General features: G+C 43.3%; 1 protein-coding gene across 1 annotated transcript in view; it reads left to right on the top strand.

Moving 5' to 3' along the window:
- Positions 1 to 24,072, top strand: part of frmpd4 (FERM and PDZ domain containing 4) — a 590,061-nt gene that overhangs the window by 491,914 nt on the left and 74,075 nt on the right. The window contains 3 exon segments of the mRNA XM_033033329.1: positions 7,608 to 7,653; positions 22,174 to 22,278; positions 23,496 to 23,603. Of these exon segments, the coding sequence (XP_032889220.1) occupies positions 7,608 to 7,653; positions 22,174 to 22,278; positions 23,496 to 23,603 (259 nt within the window).

Below are 24,072 nucleotides of genomic sequence, written 5' to 3' on the forward strand. Positions count from 1 at the left end.
TCTTTAGTCTAGAAATATGACCAGCCTGTGAATCAACGGCCTGTTATTTATAGCATCAGTGATTTCAATGAGTGGTTTCTGCAAATTTATTGAGGACGACTACGGGAATTACGCAGCATAATAACAGTCCCGCATAAATATCTTTTATATTTGAGAAGACAAAATGAAGAGCTGACTTCCATGTGGAGGCCACCAACAATTGAAAGGAGTAAAATAATGGAAATCATTTTTCTCAACAGGGAACTTGTTGCAAAAGATACTAGATAAGACTCATAATGTCAATTTAAAGCAAAGTTCGATTACCAGTTTGGTTAGAATAGCAGGGCAATAAGGCATATATGTTGTCCACATTGGCAATGTGTCATGGTCGTAGAGAAATTCAGAACAAGATTTCTCTGCTGAATTGAAAACACGGAGGTCTTCACGATGCAGTAGCTAGAATGTTATATGTCATAACGTCATAGGAGCAGAATTGGGCCATTCCGCCCATCAAGTCTACTCCACCATTCAATCATGGCTGATCTATTTCCCCCTTCTAACCCCATTCTCCTGCCTTCTCTCCATAACCCCTGACACCCGTACGAATCAAGAGTGGAATCAAGAATTATCTATCTCTGCCTTAAAAATATCCACTGACTTGGTCATCACAGCCTTCTGCTCTAGCTCTGCAATAAGTAGCTTTCAATTTCTTGGGTTGGAGAAGCAGGTGACAGCTAAAGGAATTGAGAATCAGTCCTCATGCATTAATAAGGTAAGGAAAGATAAGATAGTCAGCACTAAAGTTGTACAGTTTCAAGAAAGCCTGTAAATAGACACAGTATTAGACTATGAGCATGGGCTGAATGATCTGAATTGGCTCTCAGCATGATGAAGATGCAAAATAGACAAAAGAGTCATGGTCAACCCTGTGTTAATGCAAACTGCCAAAGGATTACGCACCAACCAAAGTGTGGATGTTAATCCGAGAATTAACAAGGTAACCATGGACATCAATGTGGTGGGTGGTCAACCAACATTAAATTGTTTAGAAGTGTAAAATGTAAACTATACCAAAGGCGATCCCCATGTTGGCAAATAATCAATCACTGCGCACAAGAACAGAGTTCCAGGCAGAAAGATCAGCAATGCGACATCCTTGCCAAACACCATGATGATGAGAATGAATTAGGCCAGAACTTCTGAGGTAAAAGCCACTTGTTCCATGACTTTTAAAAATGATCAATGTAAGGACAATGCTTAAGGCAGGTGATTAAGGAAGATTAATAGAGGTCACCTTTCTTACAGATAGTCTGAACATGAGCAAGGGGAAGATGGAAATGAGCAGATGGAAGAAGGTTTTTCGAGAAACCCTGACTTTGGGGATAGCTTCTGTCAGGACAGGATGTCTGATTAGTACCTGGAGAGTACAGGATCTCAGAGTACTGGCTGGCATTGAACCTGATATTAGACACAATGGTTGCACAAAATGGAGAAAATATATATATTTTTTAGCAAAAGCTTTAAGAAAATGAAAGATAACGTGATTTTAAAAACAGCTTTGTAATCAAGAAAATTGGGTTGTGAAATTGTCCCAGTGGAGATGAGGTTTGATGTTTGTTGCTTCAGAAAACCAGCGAAATGAAATAAATATAATTAGATTCAGAGGATATTTACTAACGGTGTTTTGAATTCAATTGCTCAATGCAGAACGCGCAATGCGATTTATAGGATCATCCAGGACTTGTGTACAGTTGGTAACAGAGCTCCATTCCCATATTCATGCCAGATCTTCCATCATCCATGTAAGCATGAACGAACAGTCCCCATAGGCAACTGAAAACCAATGAAGCAGCAACGGGTAGTGGATTTAGTTTAGTTTAGTTTAGAGATACAGTGCAGTAAGAGGCCCTTCGGCCCACCGGGTCCGCACCGACCAGCGATCCCCGCACATTAACACATTACCCTACACACACTTGGGACAATTTACACTTATACCAAGCCAATTAACCTACAAACCTGTACGCCTTTTGAGTGTAGGAGGAATTCGACGATCTCGGAGAAAACCCACGCAGGTCACGGGGAGAACATAAAACTCCGCACAGGCAGCACCCATAGTCGGGATCGAACCCGGATCGCCGGCGCTGCAAGCGCTGTAAGGCAGCAACTCTGCCGCTGCGGTACCGTTCCGCCCGTAGACCTCATTCATGTGTCCTGACCTAATGCAATGGAAGTTTGTGGTGCCAGCCTGAAAAATGTAACGACCATTCTTGTGAATCTCCTATTTTTGTGTGGAATATTTTTCTGTTCGCTTTGAAGAACATTGATATTCTGTTCACCATGGTAACACAACTCAGATTTAATCATCTAAAAGAGGCTTATTCCCAGAAGAGAAAGACTTCCTTGTCGTACAGAAATCTATGCCTAAGTTTGGATGAATCTGCCATCAACGCTATTTAAATATTCTGGAATGCGTGAGGTGCTATTTTGCCTCTGCAAAATGTCAAATTAGTGGATGAGTTCTGTACCTAAAGGCCTTGGAAATGCATGGAAATGGGATAACATCCTTGTCCTTGACCACCCATATTGAAGGAATTGCCAAGAGAGCCATGGACACCAATGCCTCTACTTCCTTAGAAGAGTTAAGAGGTTTGGCATGTTCCCCACAACGCTCACCAACCTCAACAGATGTGCTGCGGAAAGCATTTTATCAGGATACATCGCAGCACGGTTTGGGAACAGCTCCATCCAAGACAGCAGGAAATGGGGACCAGATCACCACACAAACCAACCTCTCTTCTATTGACTCCATTTATACCTCACACTGCCTCGGCAAGACCATCAGCATAAGCAAGGACAAGTCGCACCCTACCCATTCCCTCTTATCCCCTCTCCCATCGGGCAAAAGGTACAGAGCATCAATACGTACACCTTCAGATTCCGTAACTGTTTCTTGCAGGCAACTGAACCATCCTACCAACAACTAGAGAGCAGTCCAGACCTATCTATCTCATTGGAGACCCTCAGATTATCTCCGAACAGACTTCACAGGACTTTATCCTGCAACAAATGCTATTCTCATTATTCCCATTATCATGTATCTGTAAACTGTGGATGGTGTGATTGTAATCATGTATTGTCTTTCCACTGACTGCTTAGCATGCAACAAACTCTTCTCACTGTATTACATGACAATACACTAATTTGGGCGGAGTTGATGAGAATATAGAGAAAATAAATATTCTTATTCATCCAAATAAGTATTCTTACACACCAGTATTCTTATTTTATCCCTTACTTTTACATGACCATCTTTGTGTACATATTGTGTACAAAGTTAAGGAGATTAGAGCAAAAACAGGCTATTTGATCTTCAGGTCCATGTAGCTCCTTGTATTCCCTTGGGTGTCATTATATTTTTTCCACATGCAATTATATCACAGTAACCCCTGGATTGTCTCTCTAGCTATGAAATGTGTAGGTAGGAACTGCAGATGCTGGTTTAAACCGAAGACAGACACAAAATTCTGGAGTAACTCAGTGGGACAGGCAGCATCTCTGGAGAGAAGGAATGGGTGACGTTTCGGGTCTCGTCAGAGATGCTGCCTGCCCCGCGGAGTTACTCCAGCATCTTGTGTTTATCTCTGTCTGGCTATTTTTGGACTTCTCTCCCGGCACCAGATGAGCAACACATTCTCCCAGTAGCTGGAGGCTACATAGAACTCTGTCGTTTCCTTGTATTATCCAACTCCCCATCATTGCTGCATTTCTATTCTGCTGTTCCAATGCCTAGACAGTCTACTGAGGTCCATTCTGGTTGACACCATCCCTCCACCACCAGACTCGCCTTCTTTCAGTTCATGTGTACCATCATGTCCTATTTTTCTCCTGAGACTGTTACCCAGCGATCTTTAGTTCATTTTAGTTTAGCGATACAGCGCGGAAACAGGCCCTTCGGCGCACCGAGTGATCCCCACACACTTACAATATCCTACACACAGTAAGGACAATTTACAACGATGCCAGGCCAATTAGCCTACACACCTGTATGTCTTTGGAATGCGGGAGGAAACCGGAGATCCTGGAGAAAACCCACGTGGTCACGGGGAAAAGGTACAAAAGTCCGTACAGACAGCACCCATCGTCAGGATGGAACCCGGGTTTCTGGCGCTGTGAGACAGCAACTCTACTGCTGCACCACCGTGCCATGTTTCATTTAATTTTCGTCTTTCAACAGTTTAGCACCATTGACTGGTGGTTATAAGCTATTTGTGTTGGCGTGGATCAGTAAAGAACGGCAGATTTTCTCCCCTGGGGGGACAAATGTAATTTCAACAGCTTTATTGTCACTTTTGCTAATATTTATCATCAGCCTAAGATGCCTGCAGCCATTCAGCACGGATCCCTTTTACAGCAAAAAATACTGTAACATCTCTTATGAACTTTATATCATACATTTGTCACACAATACCCCACCCCTTAAGTCCATAAAATGACCCTATATCTCATTCGGAAACTTTTTGTTGAAATAACATTGGTTGCAATTGTGATATCTAGTGTAAAAATGATGCCTATTAATAATGATACAGTACTTACATTTTGCTTCGCTGTCATGTATAATAAAACCTAAAATTAAATTAAACAGGAATATATAATTAGCCTTTCCTTTCGCAATTCAGTGTGCAGCTGATAAGAGTGCATTGTTTGCTAAACAATTGCAAAGATTAGAAATAAATATTTTGCATTGTTCAGGAATAACAGGCAAAAAGCTGCAAATTCATGTTTAACATGATAAGCATATATCTGCTTTATGGTTAAAATATACATCTGTACTGAAAGCTAACAGGTATGTTATATAATGCTTAACATCCATCTACTGATGTTAATATTCATAACAATTTCTAGACTTTACAGGCTAATATTTTTTGTTATCATACTATTTGAAGGGGAAGGACAGACAATGTTCTTATGCTTGCTTGTGTCATGAATGAATTGTAGACTGATTGTCATTCACTACTAACAGTATAAATTATAGGCAAAGTGTGTAAATAGTAATGGATTTTCTTTCATCAGTTTGAAAGAATTTAATTAATTTTTTCACTATCAGGATATCAATCAATAGTTGTATTCTGGAAAAAATATGACCAAGTCCGTGATAAATAATGGTGAGATAAATAAACATTTGAGCTCTTGTTCAATATTCATATCTATTTTTTCACAGTAAGAGTATTGTTCTCATAAGCTCAACATTTTCTGATGAACCTAATCCTGGACCCATTAAATGTTGGATGGCATAGACAAAAGACACAGTACACACACACACACACATTTGGCTGCATGGTGGCGCAGCGGTAGAGTTGCTGCCTTACAGTGCTTGTCACGCCGGAGACTCGGGTTCGATCCCGACTACGGGTGCTGTCTGTTTCACCCAAACGTAGGCATAAATTTCTGTACAACAAGGAAGTCTTTCACTTCTGGGAATAAGCCTCTTTTAGATGATTAAATCTGAGTTGTGTTACCATTGTGAAAAGAATATCAATGTTCTTCAGAGTGAACAGAAAAATATTCCACACAAAAATAGGAGATTCATAAGAATGGTCGTTACATTTTTCAGGCTGGCACCAAAATTAGATGCATTAGGTCAGGACACATGAATGAGGTCTACGAGCGGCACGGTGGCGCAGCGGTAGAGTTGCTGCCTTACAGCACTAGCAGCGCCAGGGACCCGGGTTCGATCCCGACTACGGGTGCTGGCTGTGCGGAGTTTGTACGTACTCCCCGTGAACGCGTGGGCTTTCTCCGAGATCTTCGGTTTCCTCCCACATTCCAAAGACGTATAGGTTTGTAGGTTAATTGGCTTGGTATATGTGTAAATTGTCCATAGTGTGTGTAGGATAGTACTAGTATGGGGATCGCTGGGCGGCGCAGACCGGTGGGCCAAAGGGCCTCTTCCTTTAAACTAAACATGAGCCACTTGTCCATAGAATCCGAGCCAGTAGCTTTCCTTATCCTTCAGCAACTTATTTAATATTACCCAAATTACCAGTTACTTCAGTCACTCTGTGGTAGTAAGTCCAAGCTTGTCATAAGGTCATGGGATAGTAGCAGAATTAGGCTATTCGGCCCATCAAGTCTACTCCGCCATTGAATCATGGCTGATCTATCTCTCCCTCCTAATCCCATTCTCATACCTTCTCCCCATAACCCCTGACACCCGTAATTTGTAATTCCCCTTCAGGATAAAACATGACACCTAAAATCAAGGTTGAATTTATTAGTTTCTGAAAATGAATAAACTGCAAATGCAGGAAATAAAGTCACATAGCGATACATCACGGAAACAGGCTTTTTAGCCCAATCATGCCAATCCAAATGACCCATCTATGCTAGTCCCACCTATCCATGTTTTACACATATCCTTCTAAACATTTCCTATTCATGTACCTGTCCAACTGTCTTTTAAATGTTGTTACAGCATCAGCCTCAACCACCTTATCTGGCGGCGTGTTCCATATACCCACCACTCTCCTTCTGAAAAAGATGCCCCCTCTTAAATCTTTTCCCTCTCATCTTAAACCCGTTTCTTGATTCGCCTACACTGGGTAAAAGACTGTGCATGTACCCGATCTTTACCCTCATGATATTATACTCCTCCATAAGATTACCCCTCAGCCTCCTGCGCTCCAAGGAATAAGGTCTCTACAATGTTCCCCAGGGGCCTGCCATTTGTAGTGAAGGTCCTACTCTAGTTAGTCTGCAAACACCCTGCATTTATCTGCATTAAACTCCACTAACAATTCCTCATCCCACTTGCCCAGCTGATCAAGATCCTGGTGTCATTTTTGATAACCATCTTCGCTATCAACGATACCACACATGACACACTGATCTATAATTCCGAGGTTTATCCTTGGTGTTATTCTTAAATAGATGCAGAACTTTAGCCACTCTTCAGTCTTCTGGCACCTCACCCATGTCCGATTATCATCCACATATCTCAACGAGGGCTCCTGCAATTCCATCTCTGGCATCCCACTGAGTTCTCAGATAAGTCTGATCAATCTCGCCTGCAATTTCTACCCCAGATTCTCACAGTGGCCTTGGATATATCCAATATGGTCCAGTAGATATATCTACCTTCATATACCTTAGGATATCCAGCACCTCCTCGACCATAATACAGACTGTCCTCAAGACATCTCCAATAACTCCACATTCCCCAGTTTTTATATCTTTTTCCACAATAAAAAACAGAGGAGAAAGATTAGTTGAGGACCTTGCCCATCTCCTGTTGCTTCCCACAGAGATGAATGCATTGGTTTCCGAGGGTGCTGTTCACTCTCTTGTTACCCTCTTTCCCTTAATGTACATAAAATCTCTTTGTAATATTATCTGCCAGAGCTATCTCCTGCTCTCATTTTGACCTTCTGATCGAACGTAATAAAAGGGGGAATGGGATTGTGTTACAGGGGGTTGCTCTGTACCTGAGGGGCCAAATGTCCTCTATGTGCCATAGTAAATTAGTAACTGTGACTTTCCTAATAATTTGAATATGAAATCTGTGGATAACTGGCAAAATAAACATTAAATGTTAAAAAATTATTCAAAATTATGTTTCTTTTCCTTAACAGGAGCTGCAAGGAATCAATCATTCTGACAGTCGTTCAACCATATCCTGTGAGTAAGAGTTTTGTTTCTTGTCTGGTACTTATTATTCCTGATGCTTGCCTCAAGCTGTTAATTATGCAGGAATACAGATTTATCTTTACAACCATTCATAAAAAGACCCTGTGTTTTGGGATAAACATTAATCTTTAATATTTCTCAAAGTTTATATTGGAATTTTTCCACAATTTTCATGCATGATTTGTGTCAATAATAACTAAAATGTTTACATTGATTATATAACTCCTCTCACCATTCTCGATTCCAAAGAGGTTTTATATACCATTTATTGCTCCTGTGCCATTGTAGGGAAAATTTGAGCTTACAGAATAAACTCCTTCAGTTTCAGTTTCAGTTTAGTTTATTGTCACGTGTACCGAGGTACAGTGAAAAGCTTTTGTTGTGTGCTAACCAGTCAGCGGAAAGACAATAGATGATTACATTCGAGCCATTCACAGTGTACAGATACATGATAATGGAATGACGTTTAGTGCAAGATAAAGCCAGTAAACTCCGATCAAGGATAGTCCGAGGGTCATTCAGGTAGATAGTAGTTCAGCACTGCTCTCTAGTTGTCGGTTGGATCAGGGTTCAATTGCCTGATAACAGCTGGGAAAAAAACTGTCCCTGAATCTGGATGTGTGCGTTTTCACACTTCTATACCTTTGTCTGATGGGAATGGGGAAAAGAGGAAGTGCCCAAGGTGCGACACGTCTTTGAATAAGCCGCTGGCCTTGCTGAGGCAGCATGAGGCATAAATGGAGTCAACGGTAGGGAGGGGTGAGAAAAGTATTTGCTTTGGTGATGATGACTGAGGCCGGTTGATATTGTGTGAACAATGTACCCTTGCACAAACACAACTGTACATCTCGTTTCCAACTATGATCCAGGGATGAATCTCTCCCTCGTACAACTTCGAGATGAGATTAGGAAAAATATATTGTCATCGAAGGAGAATAGCTGCCCGATGATGGAGGATGGAGGGTTGTGGAGAGGGGTTGTGATTCGTAAAGGACAACTATCCGTGTATTTAGCGCACAAGTAAAGTCAACACAGTGAAGATTGTTGGGCTTTCTGGTCTACATTCACTCAGGGCTGCATCAAGTAATATGTTTGAGTGCATGAAGGGTACCTTCAGAAAGAGGTTTGGCAGAATGGTTTTCAATAAACACATAGAACAATTGCTCCGACGTCCCAGTGCATTCTAATTGGAGTGAAGTGTATGTTGGAAACACACTTGGGAGGGAGAAATGTGAAGCATGGTCATGAGTCCAGGGGTCAGGTACAAAAAAACTAATACAAAGAAGCCCAGTCACGCCTGTGTGAGAGCCAGAGGCGGAGGGGTAGATGTGTTACATGTGACAGTATAGAGGCAGGCTGCATTAGGACAGTATAGAGGCAGGCTGCATTATTATTATTATTTCTTTATTTATATAGCACATTTTTAGTCAACTTGCATTGACCCCAAAGTGCTTCACATAATTACATCCACACACACAGGCAAAGGTGGGTGAAGTGTCTTGCCCAAGGACACACACAGGCAAAGGTGGGTGAAGTGTCTTGCCCAAGGACACAACGACAGTATGCACTCCAAGCGGGATTCGAACCAGCTACCTTCCGGTTGCCAGCCGAACACTTAGCCCATTGTGCCATCTGTCGTCCTATAGGACAGTATAGAGGCAGTATAGAGGCAGGCTGTGTTAGGACAGTATAGAGGCAGGCTGTGGTAGGACAGTATAGAGGCAGGCTGTGTTAGGACAGTATAGAGGCAGGCTGTGGTAGGAGCTGTGAGGCCTGGCCAAGCTGGCCATTCACAAGTCATGCACCAGGCAGAAGTGGGCTCTGCCCAGGCCAGCTGCCTGTCCCTTTTCTGGAGTTACATCCATGCCCGGGTGGTACAAGAGCAGGACTAAGTTGAAAAATTAGTGTCTTAGATAATTTGGTGATTTTATATTATGGTGGTGGGTGTGTTACCACAGTTTTTGTTTGTAAATATTATTTTGTATCGTATTGGAATAAATTAATTTTTGATTAAAAAAAAACATTGGCGACATGGGTTACGCCTGGAGAAAGCTGAGTGTTTTGGGAGGGGTGCTGATCATTAATTGCAATGATTGGATGGTGAGGGAGGTAATCAGGAGGTCAGTAAAGATTGGACGGTGCAGGGATCGACTGGGAAAGATACCAGGGCCAAAGTCATGTTTCAGACTCAGGCAATTGTGGAGAAGCTGCTGACTGCAAGGTGTTGGGCTGGTTGGCACTCTGGCCTAAGGTTGAAGTTAATGTATTTGCTTAGGTAGAGGATTCCCAGTCTAGCACCCTACATTCATGGTCATAGAGTCATACAGCATGGAAACAGACCCTTTGGCCAATCTTGCCCACGCCGACCAACATGTCCCATCTACACTAATCCCACAACCAGAGAGCAGTCCTAAACTACTATCTGTCCCATTGGTGAGCCTTGGACTGTCTTTGATAAGACTTTGCTGGCTTTACCTGGCACTAAACGTTATTCCCTTATCATGTATCTGTAAATGTCTCGATTGTAATCATGTCTTTCTGCTGACTGGATAGCACGCAACGAAAATCTTTTCACTGTACTTTGGTACACGTGATAATAAACTAAACTAACTAACAACTGTCAGCGTTTAGCCCATATCCCTTTTAAACTATCCTATCCATGTACCTATCTAAATGTTTCTTAAACGTTGTGATAGTACCTGCCTCAACTACCTCCTCATTTTATACACCAACCATCCTTTGTGTAAAAAAGTTCCCCCTCAGCTTCCTATACAATCTTTCCCCCCTCATCATAAACCAAGTTCAAGTTCAAGTTCAAGTTTATTGTCATGTGTCCCGGATAGGATAATGAAATTCTTGCTTTGCTTCAGCACACAGAACATAATAGGCATTGACTACAAAACACATGAATAAATAAACTGATAGAGTGCAAATAACAAATAATGGGTTATTAATGTTCAGAGTTTTGTCCGAGCCAGGTTTAATAGCCTGATGGCTGTGGGGAAGTAGCTATTCCTGAACCTGGTCGTTGCAGTTTCTGGTTTCTGGTTCTGGATTCCCCTACTCTGGGCAAAAGACTGTGCGTTTACCTGATCAATCCGCGTATTATTTTGTATATACCTCTATAAGATCACCCTTCATCATCCTGTGCTACATGGTATAAAGTCCTGGCCTGCTCAACCTCACACTAATGGGCCTGTCCCACTTAGGTGATTTTTTAGGCAACTACAGGCGACTGGTTTGTCTGCCACATGTTCACCGGTGGTCGCCGGGAGTAGTCTCTTCAGTCGCGCAAAAAGTCGTAGCGTCTTTCTGATCACCGCTAAATTGTCAACATGTTGAACGTTTTTCAGCGACAGTGGGTTTGACGCCAATGAGCGTAGCTTGACTTCTCCTGACGTGGGTGCTGTCGTAGGTTGTCGCCGGGATGATGTAGGTTGTCGCCGGTTTTTCGGTGACCTGCTACGACTGAGACAGTCGCCGGCAGTTGACTAAAAAATCGGCAAGTGGGACAGGCCCATAGGTTTCATAATATCCTCATAAACCTTCTCTGCACCCTTTCCAGCCTGACAACATCTTTCCTATAACATGGTGCCCATAACAGAACACAATGTTCTAAATGTGGCCTCACCAATGTCTTATATAACTGCAGCATGTCCTGCCAACTTCCATACTCAATGCTCTAACTGATGAAGGCCAATGTGCCAAAAGCCTTTTTGACCACCTTATCTAACTTTGATGCCATTTTCAACGAAATTGCTCTCAAAATGCAACACCTCACATTTCTCAGTATTAAATTCCATCAACCATTCCTCAGCCCACATGCGCAACCGATTAAGATCTTGCTGCAATTTTTGACAGCCATCTTCACTATTTAAAATACCACCCACTTTTGTGTCATCTGCAAACTTGCTAACTATGCCATCATCACCCTCTGTTTCCCTACATAAAGCCAATATTCTATCCATTCAGCTACCTTTCGTTGGATCCCATGTGATCTAACCTTCCAGAGCTGCCTGCCATGCGGAATCTTGTCGAATCCCTTAATGACATCCATACATGCAACGTCTACACCTCTGCCCTCATCGACCTTTTAGGCCACATCCTCAAAAAACTCAATCAGGTTTGTGAGACACGACCTCCCACGTACAAAGCCATGTATTCAGCCCGTGTATATGCATGTATATCCTATGCCTCAGAATAATCCCGAGTAACTTTCCGACCACAGATGTGAAGCTCTCTGGCCTGTAGTTCATAGCCTTTTCCCTGCAGCCCTTCTTGAATAGAGGCACAACATTTGTCTCGCTCCAGTCTTCTGGCAGGTCACCTGTATTTAATGACAACTCGTAAATCTCAGCCAGAGCTCCTGCAATTTCCTCTCTAGCTTCCCACAGTGTCATCAGATATATCTAATCAGGCCCGGAAGATTTGTCTATCTTAGACTTCCGGTACCTCACCTGTATTTAATGGCGACTAGCAAATCTCAGACACGTCATCCCAGAAATGTCCGTGAATGGTCTCTGAGAACCACATGGTCCAAGTTCTGTCACAACGTGGGTTCCAGAGGCAATATTATAATAGAGGAGAGACACAAAATGCTGGAGTAACTCAGCGGGACAGGCAGCGTCTCTGTAGAGAAGGAATGGGTGATGTTTGACTGAAGTCTGAAGAAGGGTCTCGACCCGAAACGTCACCCATTCCTTCTCTCCAGAGATGCGCACTGAGTTACTCCAGCTTTTCGTGTCTACCTTCGGTTTAAAGTTCTTTCCTACATTTATAATTGAGGAGGGCCAGTATTGCTTCACCACATCTCTCTCTCCCTTGTGAACCACTATCCAAAAAAACATATTTACAACATTGCAATTTTATTAAAAGCCATCATGTTCTTGTCCCGGAAATATTCTTTTATTTTGTGGTAAGATGATTAAATCCTCTTCAGGCTTCTGGGTTCAAATGATTCACATCACTGGCACTGATACCTGCAAATGTGTGTTCTTTTTATAACATTTCATATATAAATGCAGCCTTATGCCCCTGTCCCACTTAGGAAACCTGAACGGAAACCTCTGGAGACTTTGCGCCCCACCCAAGGTTTCCGTGCGGTTCCCGGAGGTTTTTGTCAGTCTCCCTACCTGCTTCCTCTACCTGCAACCTCCGGGAACCGCACGGAAACCTTGGGTGGGGTGCAAAGTCTCCAGAGGTCTCCGTTCAGGTTTCCTAAGTGGGACAGAGGCATTTAAGGGCCTGTCCCACTTTCTCGAGCTGCTCACAAATTCTCCCGAGTTTTCCCCTTGATTCAAACTCGGAGAATGTTCGTAACGGGTCCGTAGGAGTCTGTAGATATATCGTAGCGGCTCGTTATGTCAGCCATAGGTACTCGGGCCATTAAATGTTGCAATCCTTCTCCTCCCGACTATTTCTTTACTCGTGGACATTTTTTGTCATGTTGGAAAAAACTTCCCGACTTACCTGATGCCCCGAGTACCTACAGCTGACATAACGAGCCGCTACAAAATATCCTACGCCCTCCTACAGACCCGTTACGAACATTCTCCAAGTTTGAATCAAGGGGAAAACTCGGGAGAATTCGTGAGCAGCTGGGAAAGTGGGACAGGCCCTTAACATTGCACACAGATTAGTTGCGTGGTATTGATTATTTTGCTTTCTGAAGCCTACAGAGTGTATAATCCACGCTCTGAATGAATGGGACGCAGTATTAATGCATGTGCAAAGTCTTAAAGGCCTCAGATATTAATCTGTACTGAAAGCATCCAGAGACCTCCAAACTTATTAAACCTCTTTGGCTACAATTCATCTCCCTACCAAAACGCATACTGTAGGTAATAATGTGATGTTGCTGGGCTAATAATATAAAACCATTTAACTTGTTGGTCTGAAATTACTCCCACCGCTATTTTAAGCCTCCAATACAAATAAGTTTGTGTTTCTGCAGAGCGGCATGTTAAGTGTTTGAACATTAGTATCCAGCGGTGTAACCTACTCTCCCATTCATTCTGTCTCTTTCAAATCATTCAGATCTTGCACGTTATTTTCCAAGCATATGTGCCTTTAAAAATTGACTGCAACTATCAACAAATGTTTATTCATATTCTTGTGATTTTTAGTCTCTAGATTATCGCCCACGATTTCTCAATTAGTTATCAGTGCCGTGGTGGCTCTGTTTTTAGAGACATTATGAAAGTCATTCATTAGATAGCAGATAGTGAGCTGTAAATTAGCCACATAACCAGCTTTCATCATTGGTGCCCTGCAGAATCTATCCCAATCTGAAGACGGCTCTTGATCCGAAACGTCACTTATTCCTTCTCTCCAGAGATGCTGCTGTCTGACGCGCTGAGTTACTCCAGCTGTTTGTGTTTACCTTGCCAGATAGAATATCAGTTCCACAAATATAAGATGTCACCTGATTTATTTTCTCGATTAGGTGTAGATAGAGAAAACTAAATATTTGTTTAAAAGTACAGGTTACGTTATAATGGAGACAGGAGAAACTGCAGATGCTGGAATCATGAGTAAAAAATAAAGGGTCTGTCCCACTTGGCCGTTATTTGTGCGTCACAGCACGCGACGAATGGCGCACGAAGATTTTGTACATCACAAAATACTGGGATGCCGCGCGCGACCGTGCATCACTGCCTATGTCACCACGCACCATGCGCGCGTAATGCGCACCATGCGTGCATCACGTGCGTGTCACAACGTCGTGATGCGTAAATGATGTTGCGTAAATTAGGCGCAAATGACAGTCAAATGGGACAGGCCCTTGAAGAGCTGGAGGAACTCAGCAAATCAGGCAGCTTCTGCGGGGGGAATAGACTGAAGAAGGGTCATCTATCCATACCCTCCACAGATGCTGCTTGGCCTGTTAAATTCCTGCAGTACATTATTTTTTATTGGCTATTTGGTTGCGAATGTTATATCTCCCATTAATACTGAAACAGCCATATATTTTGTAATGGCGGTTGAATATAAGATGGCTACTTCACTGACAATTTGCTCAATATCAAGAGAAAGGATGTTTGGGCTTCAGCTGATGATTCATTGGATGAATGCCCAATAGGGATTGGTGCTAAATCAATAACACACAGCATTGCATTGAGCTCTATGACATGTTGCACTGGTTTCATCGATCAAGATAGGTGATGGCTCATTCAGGATCATAAAAGTGATATGGCACAGTAAACGTTCAGCCCATTCTGACCATCGAGTACCCATAAACGCTGATCCATTTTATTCTCACCATCAGCTCCATCTAGATTGCACCACTCACATGCACACTAAGGGCAATTTACAGTGGCCAATTAGCCTTTCAACACCCTTATTTTTGTAATTAAGAACATGTAAACGAAACCCATGTCGTCACAGTGACAACATGCATACTGCATCTAGACAGCAGCCAACACAAGGATTAAACCTGAGTTACTGGAGCTAAGAGACGGCCACTCTACCAGCTGTGCCATTCTGATCTTATACGTCTTTAATTCTGCTTATTGAAATGGTTAACTGATGAAATTAAAAGTAGAATCAACTGTAACAAATGTGTGCCAAACAAATCAAGTGAACTCTACCACAGCAAAAGTAAAAATTCTCTCACATCACAAAACGAACAACAGCTTACAATGCGTTTAATGAAAAGCATCCCAAGATGCTACACAGGGGTTTTACCAGGAAATAAAGAATATAAATGAGCCATTTTAAGAAATATGATCATTATGGTTTAATATGTCAGCAAGACAAAGGAGATAGTGATCAACTTCAGGATGTGTATTGGCACACATACCCCAGTTTTTATTGACGGTGCCGAACTGGAGATAATAATAATAATAAATTTTATATTTAATGGGCGCCTTTCATACAAAATCTCAAGGACACCTTACATAGTAATCGAAATTAAAACATATAATCGGAGTAAAACAAGTAATTAAAGACATCACAATGACACAAATTAAAAACAGAATTCAATCCAAAAACAGAAAATCAAAAACACAGTGTGAAGAGAGAGCAGCGGCAACCAATTCGTGCCAGCGTCCACTCTCCCTTCACGGCAGCCATCTTGGACACAGACCTACAGGACTACAGTTAGACAAAAAAAAAATCATCCCCCCACAGTGGATAGCACTGTGGAGGAAGGCACAATGTCCAGTCCCGACCCCATGTTCACCCCAAAGTCAGGCCTATTGGGGCCACCGCAGTTGCCTCTACGGAGGCCCGATGTCCCTGGCCGTTCTCACCGGGTGGTCTTGCCCCGGCGTCGGGAGAGTCCTTTCGGCGGCTGGGCCACTTGGAACGGCCGCTTCTTGGTTGGAGCCCGCGGCTGCCGAAGCCGACAGGGCCGCGCCGGTTTGGCGCTCCTAGGCTCCAGATGTTAAAGTCGGCGACCGCTCTCCTCACTGCAGCCCTGCCGCCTCTACGCACGCCGTCTCTCCGCTCCGCAAACCCGCAGCCCGGAGATGTTGCTTACGGCGGTCCAGCTCGCCAGAGCTCCAGCGCGGCGACCCAGGCAAGGCATCGCCCGCTCCGCTCCGCTCCGCTCCAGCGCTCCAGCGCTCCAATGCAGTGCCGCCACGCAGGCCGAGGTGCTGGGTGGTTCCCGCCAAGAAACGGCGCTCCAAGCCCGCTGGTAGGCCACGACGACGGGTCGACGGGCAGCCCAGAAAAAAAGGCTGCCACACCGACCAGGTAGGGACCTATAAATAAAGTAACACCTACCCCCCCACATTAAAAGACCATATCCCCTACAAACAAAAAAACAGGACTCACAAAAAACTAGAAAAAAAACGAATTTAAGACGGACGGCTGCTGCTAGCAGCCGTTCACCAAGATGGCTCCTCCTCCTCTATGGAGATGGTTGAAAACTTCAAATTCCTTGGAATCAATATAATCAACAACTTCTCCAGGACCATCCATATTGAAGCAATGACCAAGAAAGTACACCAATGCCTCTACTTCCTTAGAAGGCGAATTGTGGACGCAGCCCAGCCCATCACGCAACCCAACCTCCATTCCATTGACAACATTTATACCTCACGCTGCCTCCGCAAGGCCGGCAGCATAATCAAGGACGAGTCGCACCCTGGCCATTCCCTCTTCTCCCCTCTCCCATCAGGCAAAAGGTATAGAAGTGTGAAAACACACACCTCCAGATTCAGGGGCAGCTTCTTCCCAGCTGTTATCAGGTAACGGAATCATCCTACCACAACCAGAGAGCAGTCCTGAACTACTATCTACCTCATTGGTGACCCTCAGACAATCCTTGATCGGACTTTGCTGGCTTTACCTTCCACTAAAACGTTATTTCCTTATCATGTATCTATACACTGTAAATGGCTCGATTGTAATCATGTACTGTATTTCCGCTGACTGGTTAGCACGCAACAAAAGCTTTTCATTGTACCTCGGTACACGAGACAATAAACTAAGCTAAACTAAACTAAACCACCATTCACTATTGGGTATGCATCTAATAAATTATTAAGGGAGGGGTAGACAAAACCATGGCTGATGAGTCAGTGTTAGATGGTGAGTTGCAGGATTTGGTGTTTAGGCGGCTAAAGTTGTGGCCACCACTGCCAGAATGAAGAGAAACGTGGATTCATAAGAGCCCAGAGTTGGAAGAGACAGTGAACTCTGATTTAGAGTGGAGAAGGATTTTACAAAGATACAAAGGGGAAGGTCCACAGAGAGAGCGGAATGAGATTTTTAAATTGTTGTTGCCAGACGAGGAACTTTTGCAGATCTCCAAGTAGAGGTGTGAGCGAAGAAGTCAATGTGGGCAGCAGAATCTTGGTTAGGGTGAAATTTGTGGTGGGTGAGAGGAGGAAGTTCCTCTTGTCTTTGTCCTGAATGGCTGACCCTATATTATAAGACTGTGACCCTTGGTTCTACATTCCTCAATGAGGGGCAACATCATAGAAACATAGAAAAACAGATGCAGGAGTAGGTCATTCGACCCTTCGAGCCAGCACCACCTTTCAATATGATCATGGCTGATCATCCTAAATCATTAACCCATTCCTGCTTTTTCCTCATATCCCTTGATTCCTTTAGCCCTAAGAGCTAAATCTAACTCTCTCTTGAAAACACCCAGTGAATTGGCCTCCACTGCCTTCTGTGGCAGAGTAGTCCACAGATCCACAACTCTCTGGGTGAAAAAGTGTTTCCTCATCTCAGCCCTAAACGGCCTACCCCTTCTTAAACTGTGACCCATGGTTCTGAACTCCCCCGACATCATTTCCATATCGCACATTAAAGGCAGAGCAGTGGCATAGCTGGTAGAGCTGCTACCCCACAGTGCCAAAGACCCAGATTTGATTCTGACCTTGGGTGCTTCCTATGTGGAGTTTGCACGTTTACTCCCAGAAACCAGATGTACACCATATCCTAGGTGGGGTCTTATCTGGACCGTATAATTGCACTACTCTTTAGTTTTGTACCCTCGTGTAACGAAGGCTAACATACTGCTTGCCTTCCTGATTGCTCTCTGCACCTCCTTTCAGTGACTTGTTAGCAAGAACGACAAAACCCGTTTAAACACCAACACCTTTCAATTCCTCACCATTAAAAAAAAAATTAAACCATTGTATCTTTCTGCAACAGTAACAACCTTGCTTTTACCTCATTACATTACATCCGCCGTAGTTCACCCATTCTCTCATATCCCCTGAGCATCCTGCTCACAACCCACACAGCCACACAGTTTATTGTCATTAGCAAACCAGACTGAGTCAGGGAACAGACAGGCAATGTTTCATGGCATTGAATTTGTCATTATATTTACTATTGTATCTATCATTATCATGTATACTGTGTACTCTGTGCGTTTCATGCGTACAAGAAATTTCATTGCACCCTGGTGCATATGGCAATAAACTAACTAGTCAATGGCACAGCACTGGATGACGTTCTTTATAGCAAATAAGACAATAGATCAGGTGCTTATATGAGGGTGTTAAATATGTTAAGTCTATTCATAATTTGTGATCACGTTCACCCTAGAGCATTGTAAAGAAGATTAAGTTATGCCATTCTTAAAATAAAATTTTAATACTGCAATATTGCCTTCATTATTCATTCTGGGTTCTTTATTGGATAAGTATGTCTCTTGCAATGTTGGAACTGATTTATTCAGATAGGTTCGTTATTTCAGATGAAATTGTCAGTCGCACAAGCTGGTCACATTGCGGTTACATCCGTTTGGTGCTGGCTGGGTATCTAAAATGAGGAGGTGGTGTAGAGTAGATGTCACTGCCAATGGTAAACATTGCAAAGATGACAAACGCACGAACGTGAAAATGTTGCAAAACAGCCAATGCGAAAGGCGAGGCTGAAATTAGCAGGAATGCCAAAAGGAGAATTTAGCTAATTATACGCTAATTGGTAAGCATCAGCGAGTGATAGTTCAGAGGTGGAAGGATGTTTTGAAGACATGAATGATAACACTGTCTTCAAATATAATAGCCTGCCGGGTATTTAATTTCCATCGCAGATTTTAAATTATTCTTCCCTTTCTCTTGCTGAACAATAGAACCAAACATTTTGTAAATTCTCAGCATAAAACAAACCTGTAGATTAAGCGTGTAGGAAGAAACTGCAGATGCTGGTTTACACCGAAGATAGACACAAAATGCTGGAGTAATTCAGCGGGACAGGCAGCATCTCTGGATAGAATGAGTGGATGGCCTTTTGGGTCGAGACCCCTCTTCAGACTGCGTCAGGGGAGAGGGAATTACAGAGATAAGGTCATAAGGTTAAGAAATAGGAGTAGAATTAGGCCATTCGGCCCATCAAGTCTACTCCGCCATTCAATCATGGCTGATCTATTTCTCCCTCCCAACCCCATTCTCTTGCCTTCTCCCCCTAACCTCTGACATGTGTACTAATCAAGAATCTATCTATCTCTGCCTTAAAAACGATAAGGAAGTGTAAAACAGATGAAGATTAAAGGGGCTGTCCCACTTGGGCGACCTAATCTGCGAGTTCTGGCAGATTTGCCATCGACTCATACTCGCAGCATGGTCGACACGAGGTCGTAGGAGGTCTTCCTAACTCTCCTTCATGCTCGAGAGTGGTCTCCACGTACTCGAGGCCTCAACTAAGTCGCGGCGGTTTTTTCAATATGTTAAAAAATGCCCGCGAGTAAAAAAGGTCGCCATGGAGATAATCGATACTTTTTTTACTCGTAGGTTTAGTCGTATTAAGTCGGCATGATAGTCGTAGGTAATCGAGGGTAGTCGATATTAGTCATAGATAGTCTTCATCGTTTTCGAAGGGAGGTCGAAAGGAGGTCGAAGGAGATCGAAGGAGGTCGTCTTCCCTCTCCACTATTCGGTGTCCAATTTTCCCGAAGCTAGTCGTAGCTAGTCGTAACTAGTCGAAGCTGGTCTTCAACATAGTCGAAGGAGGTCTTCAACATCTCATTTGTTCAAACTCTTCTAAACTCGCCAATTAGGTCGCCCAAGTGGGACAGCCCCTTAAGGAAAATGTGGAATAGATAATTTGTTAATTAGGGGGTGACAACAAAGCAAACAGATATGAAATGTAATCAGGGGGACAGTCAGACTGGTTGGAGATCTAGGAAGGGGGAGGGATGGAGAGAGAGGGAAAGCAAGGATTACTTGAAGTTAGAGAAGTCATTGTTCATACTGCTGCGCTGTAAGCTGCCCAAGTGAAATAAGAGGTGCTCTTACATTTCCTTATCTCTGGAGCTCCCTCCCCCCTGAAGCTCAGTCTGTAGATGGTTGGGCAGTGACTGAAAAAAAGCTTGCTTGCCTTTTATTGGCACTGCTTCTTTCTCCCACACAATGCATCCGTAATTGGCAGTTAATAAATGAAATCAAGTTCAAATCTCATTGATCTTCTGATCTTATTGAGCTTTGTGTATGAAGGGTTACAACCCAAAATTTCATCTGTCCATTTCCCTCCACAGATACTACCTGACTAGTTCCTCCAGCCGTTTGTTTTTACTCCAGATTAGAGCATCTGCGATCTCTTGCATCAATAACTTCTAGTTTAGTTTAGTTCATTTTAGGGATAATAATAATAATAATGGATGGGATTTATATAGCGCCTTTCTAATACTCAAGGCGCTTTACATCGCATTATTCATTCACTCCTCAGTCACACTCGGTGGTGGTAAGCTACTTCTGTAGCCACAGCTGCCCTGGGGCAGACTGACGGAAGCGTGGCTGCCAATCTGCGCCTACGGCCCCTCCGACCACCACCAATCACTCACACACATTCACACACATTCACACACAGGCAAAGGTGGGTGAAGTGTCTTGCCCAAGGACACAACGACAGTATGCACTCCAAGCGGGATTCGAACCGGCTACCTGTCGTCCCATGTATCCATCGATACAGCATGTATCCTTCAGCCCAACCTTCAGCCCAACAAGTCCGCGCCAACCAGCAATCCCTGCATACTTACACTATGATACACACTAGGGCAAATTTTCACAATTATACCAAGCCAATTAACCTACAAACCTGTACGTCTTTAGAGTCAAGTCAAGTTTATTCGTCACATACACATACGAGATGTGCAGTGAAATGAAAAGTGGCAATGCTCGCAGACTTTGTGCAAAAAGACAAACAAACAAACAACCAAACAAACTACAAACAGAATGGAATACAGAATTACATATTCTTTTACATATTAAATATTGTGGGCGGAAGGAAAAAGGGGAAAAAAACAAAAAAAACAGCAATTAAATTTTTTTTTTAAAGCAGTAGAGTGGTACAGTAAAGTTAGTCCCTGGTGAGATAGGAGTTTACAGTCCTAATGGCTCTAGGAAGAAACTCCTTCTCAACCTCTCCGTTCTCACAGCATGGCAACGGAGGCGTTTGCCTGAACGTAGCAGCTGGAACAGTCTGTTGCAGGGGTGGAAGGGGTCTCCCATGATCTTATTGGCTCTGGAGTTGCACCTCCTGATGTGTGGGAGGAATCAGGAGATCCTGGAGAAAACCCATGCAGGTCACTGGGAGAACGTACAAACTCTGTACAGACAGCACCCGTAGTCAGGATCAACCCCAGGTCTCTAAGGGGGCAACAACTCTGCCTGTGCCACCGTGCCACCCCATGGTCATATAATTTTGCTGTGATACTGAGTTAAAGTCAGAATTGCCCACCAGAGATGGCAGTGGTGTGTTGGGCTCAGCCTGCTATGTAGGGATTGGAGTATGAAATTCTTCCTGTCTGCTTCCCAGTGGAGTGAGACCTTGCGTGAAATCACTTCACCGTATTCTTAAACATTAAAAGATCCAAACCACAAAGCAAATTAAAATTAATGACACTGCCTTTAATAATGTAGGATGTAAAATGCCTGGTGGATCCTGTATAAAACAGACGTGAACAACTTGTTACATTTCACTGTGCAAATAAAAATCTTTGGCAGCCCTGTAGAGGATTTGCAGCAGAGCTGATGTCGCTTTGACCACTTGAGCCAGTTAATGATGCTGTGAATAATGCCTGAATTTCATTTTGTATTTCAGTCTCCCAAGTCGGCCTTTATGAGCGCTGCCAAGAAGGCGAGGTTGAAGTCCAATCCTGTGAAAGTCCGCTTTTCCGAGGAAGTGATCATCAATGGCCAAGTGCCGGTATGTGTTCATATATCTCGTGGGCAGCTGACGACTAACATTGACCCACCAACCTGATAATACTACTTTATTAGCCAAGTATGTTTTGCAACATACGAGGAATTTTATTTGCCATACAGTCATACCAATAAAAAGCAACAAGACACCCAAATACATTTTTACCATGAACATCCACCACAGTGACTCCCCTACATCTCCCATTGAGATGGAAGGTAAAAAAAAGTTCAATCTTCTTCCCTTCTTTGTTCTCCCTCGGTCGAGGCATTCGAACCTTCCATTGTCGGGGCAATCTTGGCTCCCGCAACCGGCGGTCGAGCCTTCCGCATCGGGGCGATCAAACTCCCGAATCGGGGTGATCTCAGCTCCCCCGCGGCGGGCGATCGGACCCCGGGTCGGGGCTGGTCGAACCTCGTGTGGCTTGGAGCTTCCCGACATCGGTTTCTACCCGAGACTGCAGGTTCCTCCTAAAAACACAAGAAGGAAAAAGACGAGACAGACCATTGGCGAGGCAGCCATCGTCCGGCGCCCCCTGGTGGTACCCTCTGGTACTCGATTCCCCTGCTCTGGGCAAGAGACTCTGTGCATCAACCCAATAGATTAATCTCATGATTTTATACACCTCAATAAGATGACCCCTCAATCTAATGCATTCTATGGAATAGAGGAGTCCTGTCCTGCTCAACCTCTCCCTATAGCTCAGGCTCTCGAGTCCTGGCAACATCCTCGCAAATCTTCTTTGTACCCATTCCATCTTGACAATATCTTTTCTATAACATGGTGCCCAGAACTGAACACAATACTCTGAATATGGCCTCACCAACGCCTTATATAACTGCAGCATGACCTCCCAACTTCTATTCTCGGAATGTTGCTTGCCTTAATCGTTTAAAGAGTGTAGAACATGCACAAGTATCGGACCATGAAAGGAACCTTTAACAGCTCCGTAAGGACACATGTTGTTGATTGTATACAATTTGTTGATGGTATTTGTTTACTTTTCCAGATCATGTGGGATATCTCCAAGATCTGCCTGTGGATTTTACACAAATTATTTTCTGTAAATGTATGATGAGTTTGAAGTAATCTCATGTACAGATCATTTGACAGTTCAATGTTGTCCTTGCATTCAATGAGGAAATATAATCATGCATGGTACAAGGATGGCAGTGCAGTTTTCAAATGGTTACACTGTAATATGTCTGCCCTTCTATTCACAGGAGACTGTCAAAGATAATTCCCTACTGTTCATGCCGAATGTTTTGAAAGTTTATCTTGAGAATGGACAAACTAAGTCATTTCGATTTGACAACAGCACAACAATGAAGGTGGGTGTTTGGCCAAGTGAATTACTTATTCAGACAGCTTTTCCCAGTTCAAACACATTGGGAGTTGACTAATTCAATGTATTTAGATGCTCAGCTTTTACAAATAGTCTTAACTTGTGTCTTAACAGCCATGTTTTAACATGTTTTTTCCCCACAATTCTCCCTCTTGAGTTCCTAAATGAACCACATCAATATCTGCAGTTCCTTCCAGTTGCTTATGCCTTTGGGCTGAGTCATTTTTAGTCTGATGCCAACATAGTAGGTGCAGTTAATTCTGTAAGTAAAAGTTGAAGAGTGAGCTCTTTATCATTGTTTGCATTATTAAAGCGACATCAGCTCTGTGTCGAGCAAAATATCACTCCAGAGCATCAATCAGTTGTGGAGCGACTGAGCCAGGAAAAAAAGTCAAACTTTTTTCAACCTACGTGCTGTTATTAATCCAAGCCTCAGAATTCCTCAACAGAAAGTG

The sequence above is a fragment of the Amblyraja radiata genome, chromosome 14 (genome assembly GCF_010909765.2).
Source record: "Amblyraja radiata isolate CabotCenter1 chromosome 14, sAmbRad1.1.pri, whole genome shotgun sequence".
NCBI classification, from domain to species: Eukaryota; Metazoa; Chordata; class Chondrichthyes; order Rajiformes; family Rajidae; genus Amblyraja; species Amblyraja radiata.